The sequence below is a fragment of the Athene cunicularia genome (genome assembly GCF_003259725.1).
Source record: "Athene cunicularia isolate RWA chromosome 4 unlocalized genomic scaffold, athCun1 chr4_part3, whole genome shotgun sequence".
Lineage (NCBI taxonomy): Eukaryota > Metazoa > Chordata > Aves > Strigiformes > Strigidae > Athene > Athene cunicularia.
In genome coordinates, this window is record NW_020799100.1 from 12694054 (window position 1) to 12697089 (window position 3036).

The 3036-nt window shown below is 63.8% G+C and overlaps 1 protein-coding gene across 1 annotated transcript in view; it reads right to left on the reverse strand.

The window, feature by feature from the left end:
* The window catches only part of LOC113480173 (diacylglycerol kinase delta-like), a 38866-nt gene that overhangs the window by 17613 nt on the left and 18217 nt on the right, over positions 1-3036 (reverse strand). Inside the window, exon 2 of the mRNA XM_026848795.1 lies at positions 2295-2539. Within this exon, the coding sequence (XP_026704596.1) occupies positions 2295-2492 (198 nt within the window). The 5' untranslated portion in view covers positions 2493-2539. The remainder of the gene's footprint in view (positions 1-2294; positions 2540-3036) is intronic.

The following is a 3036-nucleotide window of genomic DNA, read 5'->3' on the forward strand; positions in this document are numbered from 1 at the left end:
GAAAACCCTTAGTTGGGGGGGGGGGGAACGGGACGACACACATGCTCACACAGCTTGCTCTCAGCCCCCTCCAGCACCAGCCCTGCCCAACTCTCACCCCTCTCTCCTCCTCTCTCCCAGCTCCACAGGCCATTAACCCAGCCGCGTCCTTTCCGCCTGCCCATCCATCACGCCGCCTGCCTCCCCAGCACGCTGCGCGGCATCACCTCCTGCATGGCTAATTGCCGACACCGGTCAGGATGCGGGCAGCAGCCGCGGCAGGCAGGGAGTGGGCAGCTCAGCCTTTCCCCACACGTAGCCTGTCAGCCGGTGAGGACAGACCTGCTGGTGGCACAGAGGGGCTTTGACGCCTGGGGTGGGGGCTCAGGGTACACAAATGTCCCCGCGATGCTGCTGCAGGACATGGGCACAGCCCGGCCATCCACCCTTTTCTCTCATGTTTCCTGGCATTGATGACTCCCTGCGATATCCCCCGTGCTCGACAATACGGCAAACCCCTCTGGCATGGTAAATGCCACGTGGCAAACTCCAGTGGCTGCTGTCACCCCTCCGGGAGGGTGCTGAGGGCTCATACACATCACTATGCCTCTGCAGGACCCTGCCCACCAGCCTGGCTTCCCACTGTGCCCCCTGCGCAGCACCTGCAGCCCGGCACAGCCCACAGTACCCACCTGGCAGCCAAGATGGAGCAGGCAGAGGAGGTGCCAGTCTGCTCCAAAGAAGGGGAAACTGAGGCACGTTCCTTAAGCAGCCAGAGCCACTTGGCAAAAGCCCCCCCAGTGTTGCCTGCCCCGGAAATGTCTCCTGCCAAGTGGGAAAATCCCACGGTGCCGGGTTGGGAGCGTGCAACTTCCGCACCCTGGGCAAATGCCCTTTGCCCCCCTCATGCCAGTGTGCCAAGCTTGGCACAACAGCCAGTCCTGGGCCAGTGGGAGGGGAGCTTGCCCCAGCTGGGAGCAGCCCCAAGCTGCCACCAGACCCAGCACACATCCCCATCATCTGCCTCCCTCTGTGTCCATGGCACACAACACCAGAGCCTGGAGGCACCCCCCTGCTCCATAACTGCATCCCTCCGTGATGATTTCTCAGTTGTCCCGCCTCCCCAGGGCAGCACAGCTGCCAAATCCCCACCGAGGGGTGGCTGGGGCCAGAAGCCGGCTGAGGGGGGACTTCTGGCACGGCCCCAGGGTGAGTGTCGTCCCCCTCCCCGCGGCGCGGCAGCCCCCGCATGCCCGCCGGCACTGCAGGCACCGCCTTGACTCACACCACCGCCTCCTTCCCACAGCCGGGAGGTGGATGCAAAGGGACCGCTCACCCAGTACGGCACACTGCCCAGAGCATCCTCCCTGTGTCGTGCCTGCATCCCCCCTCCCCAAAACACCCCCCTCCAAAACCTCCTCCTCTCCCTGCTTCCCACCTGGCTGTGCAGCCCAGGTTTCTTCCTGCACTTCAGGCAGGAGATGCCTGGCCATTTCACTGTCCCCACCTAGGACACCTGCGGCCACCCACTCCTGTTTGGCCAGAAGGCACCACACCCCATATTTTTGTAGGTCCTACCAAAATAGCTTCCTCTGAGCAAGCGGTGCGCGCACACACACAAGCTGCCCTCATGCCAACAGCTGGGAGGCAAGAGCGTCACATCCGACCTCAAAGGTGTTCCCATCCACCCATCAAACCACCACGGGGGACTGGATCTAGGGAAAGCTGCGGGAATGAGGCCCACAGGGGAGCTGGCACAGCTGAATTAATCTGGGGCGCCAGGAAAGATGCCGGCTCCATTTTGCCACCCACCAGGCCCTGCACGCACAGAGCCTGCAGCAGGGTGTGGGATCCTGAGAGCCTATGGCACCGCCATGACCCTAAATCTCAACAACAGAGCACCCATGGGGCAGAACCTTCCTGAAAGAGCCACCTTTTTCCAGGGGCAGGTGGGTGGAACCCAGAGGGTACAAACATGGGGTGCAGGCAATTTGGGGGGGAGGGGGGGGGGCAATCCTGGTATGGGAGAAATACTGTCCCCAGATGGTGGGGGGTAAAATCTGTGCTCCACAGCCCCACAGGACTGATGCTGACCCTGTCACCATGGGGTTAGCACCTCTTCCATGCGCCCTTCTGCAGGGCACAGGGGCCAGACCCCTCCTGGCACTGCCCTGGGCCCTGGCTGGCTGGGTCTGCAAGCAGCAAGTGCCTGGCACCAATTTACACCCAAGAGTAGGCAAAACCCCCCCACGCTGTTCTTGGCAGGGACCCCGCGCACCAGCCAGCCCCTTGCCCCAGGCCCCCGCGCCCCTGACCTTGCTCCTCATCTGCCCCGAGGTGGACACCTTCCGGATCAGTTTGTGGGAACTGTCCTCCTGCTCGCCCTCGCTGTCGGACGACTCCTCACCGCCTGCCTCGGGCGAGATGGGTGCCAGCTTGTCCGAGTCCAGGGACGACACCGATTCCCGGGTCTTCCTCAGGAACAGGTCCCCGGGCACCAGCTTTTCGGCCATCTTCCCACCCGGCTTGGCTCAGGGCTCCACCGCCTCCTGTGACAGTCCTGGGAGGACAAGGACACGCAGGACTGGAGGAAGAGCCCTGAAAGGGGGTGCACGGCCCCTTATCCTTTCTGGCTCAGCCAGCCAGGAGGTGCAGTCCTGGAAATCAGGGGAGATGGCACTTCCTCGCCCAGGAACACCGCTCAGGGTGTCTTCCTTGCAGGCAAAGTTTTCCTTCCTTGCCTTTTTGCAGTGTCCCAACTCCTCCTCGCCCTGCCTGGCATCCCAACACCGACCCTCGCTCTGCCATGGGAGATGCCGGCCACCCCATGCCCTGGCATTGGGGCGCACATCCCTTGCCGCAGCCTGCGCCAGCCCCCACTCCGGTGCCCGTTCCCAGGGTGCTGGGCTGCCCTCAGTGGCCGGGGAGGGGGGGGAGAAGGGGGGGTTTCCATGAAAAAGCAGCAGCTGCCTCCCGCCATCCGCCTTGCTCCGGCAGCCGGGAAGGGCTGGGAGCATCTCCCGACCCCGCGCCGGTGGATCGCCAGTCCCGAGCAGG